Consider the following 2360-nt stretch of genomic DNA (forward strand, 5'->3'; position numbering starts at 1 on the left):
AACAGCAAACAACTGGGTAAAACATTGCTCCATAGTAGAAGTTAGGACTGTGTAGCTTGAAGCTAAATTTGTGTTTGGGTGTTTTTATGGGGTGCTCACACAGAAAGTTGCCTGGCGAAACAAATTGGGTGATGCAAATGGGGCAAATTTGGCAATATGGTTAAACACCCATAGTCATGCTGGATTGTGCTCTCATCTGGAGCGATATGGGCAAGAAGTGAGCTTATTTTTTTAAACTTTTGAAATTAAAAAGTGGATTTATATTCACTTTCTTCTCAACCAGACTGCTGCAAGCCACGGAGGTGGTCACATCAAACTTAAGCAAGGAAGTGCTGAAAATATGTGTCTGTTACTTGAATCCAGCTATTATTCAGAAAACAAGCATTTTAAAAGCTGTTTGCTTGTCATCTTGCGGACAGAAGTATGAATTCAGACTTTTTACAAGTCTGCATCATGATTTTGATCGGTTTATTGCAATTAAATCACAGCAAAATCTGTTAATTTTGGGCTCATACTGCTGTAGTAAGCCAGATTAAAGGTCAAATTTTTGAATTATCCCACGAGTAAACTCAGGCCAAAAATTTGCTTTGCATTTGGTCTGACCGTATTTTAGGTCTGAAGATATTAGGAAGAACCAGTGGACTTGTTCTGTATTGAAAGAACCCCTCATTAAGCACTTACAATAAAGTAAGATGATTACTCTGGCTCTCAGCTCACCTCTGAGTGTTGCTGGCAGTCACAGGACCCTGAAACAGTCTCTCTGGTTGTCCCAGAGGGCTGTCCACAAAAACAGACGAGGTAGAGGATGATGAGCCACTTCTATTTATAATGTCCACTGTGGCCCCGTTACTGTCCCGCTGCAGGGACCGGCGAATCGGGGACATCCTCTCTGGAGACACTAGGCCCACCCCTCCAATGATCTGTCCATCAATCATCTTGACTTCATTAACTCTGTGAGGGGAAGGGGGCGGGGTTTTGGTCCCCAGTGGAGGACGTTGGCTGTCTCCATACTTCCTGCTCTTCGGTCTGGATGGTAGGAAAACAGATGGAACAATGGATGGATTCATACATCAACACCGTCTTCAGTGTGGTGGGTCCTAAAGATACTACTACACACATGTCTGCACATCTTTATTCCAATCAGTCACTACTCCAGCTGATGTCACTGATCAAATATACCCTTTTCACAAGTGTTTCGCAAGTGCTGCACAAGAGGGGGTGGCTGTGGTGCAGAGGTAGAGCGGGTCATCCCCTAATCGGAAGGTTGTTGGTTCGATCCCTGGCCCCACATGTCGAAGTGTACTGAACCCCAAATTGCTCCAGATGCTGTGTGAAGGTGTGTGAATGTGTGTGAATGTGTATGAATGTGTTTGGACTTTGCCATCACTGAGTGTTTGAAAGGGTGAATGTGGCATGTAGTGTAAAAGTGCTTTGAGTGGTCGGAAGACTAGAAAGGCACTATACAAGTACAGGTCCATTTACCATTTACAAGTGTAACTAATAACACTAATAATGTCTCCATTCCATTCAGTGTCCCAGTAAGCCATGTCAGTGAGTGAGCATTATGGGCTGATATTTGTGTCAGTAGAAACTGAATTTGAATCATTTAGAGCTGAATCTGAATTGCCCAACTTGAATAATTGCATTAAAAACCTGAATTTGAATTGCATAATTTGAATTTGTATTGTTTAACTGGTTGAATCAACCCCTCAAAAACTCATAAGAAAAATGTTTTAATTTGAGGTAACAGGGGGTCAGGTTGCGAAACTTATCTTTTGCCCCATTATTTCTTGATGGAACTGGGGCCTCTTCTTATCCCAGGTGAAGGTCGGCCCCTCCCTTGGGCTGGCTGGTTGGAAAGGAATGCAGCGGCATTACTCTGCACCTCGAGTTGCCTTTCTTTCCTAAGGTTTGACCCCGTCTGTGACCTTAAAGTTGTATTTTGGGTGGGTTTGAAATTGATTGACGAGAATTTTTTTATTTATTTGCCCGAGCTTTTGTTGACCTGGCCCCCCTGAATTTTGAATTCTAGAGATCTGAATTCTGGAATTGAGCGGACTGACCCTGGAATCTTGATTTAGAGAGTTCTGAATTTGCAAGTTGACGCGATCCTTGAATTTGAATTGAGCCCAACCTGAATTTGAATTTAGGAGATCGAATTTTGGAATTTGGAGCAAACCTGAATTTTGAATTTTTAGGGCCAGATCCTGGAATTTGAATTTAGAGATCTTTTTGATTTTCTGAATTTGTTTAGAGATCTGAATTTTAAGTCATAAAAAGTTGCAATTTTTAGTGGGAGTGCCTCAAATTCAGTTTTTCAAAATAATAAATTCAAATTCAAATTAATGCCTATTCAGATT

At 41.5% G+C, this 2360-nt stretch overlaps 1 protein-coding gene across 1 annotated transcript in view; it reads right to left on the reverse strand.

Moving 5' to 3' along the window:
- The window catches only part of LOC118334854 (sickle tail protein homolog), a 55018-nt gene that overhangs the window by 19269 nt on the left and 33389 nt on the right, over positions 1 to 2360 (reverse strand). Inside the window, exon 7 of the mRNA XM_035670926.1 lies at positions 718 to 1026. Within this exon, the coding sequence (XP_035526819.1) occupies positions 718 to 1026 (309 nt within the window). The remainder of the gene's footprint in view (positions 1 to 717; positions 1027 to 2360) is intronic.

This window comes from Morone saxatilis, unplaced genomic scaffold (assembly GCF_004916995.1).
Source record: "Morone saxatilis isolate NCDOM2014 unplaced genomic scaffold, NCSU_SB_2.0 Contig23, whole genome shotgun sequence".
Taxonomy (NCBI): domain Eukaryota; kingdom Metazoa; phylum Chordata; class Actinopteri; family Moronidae; genus Morone; species Morone saxatilis.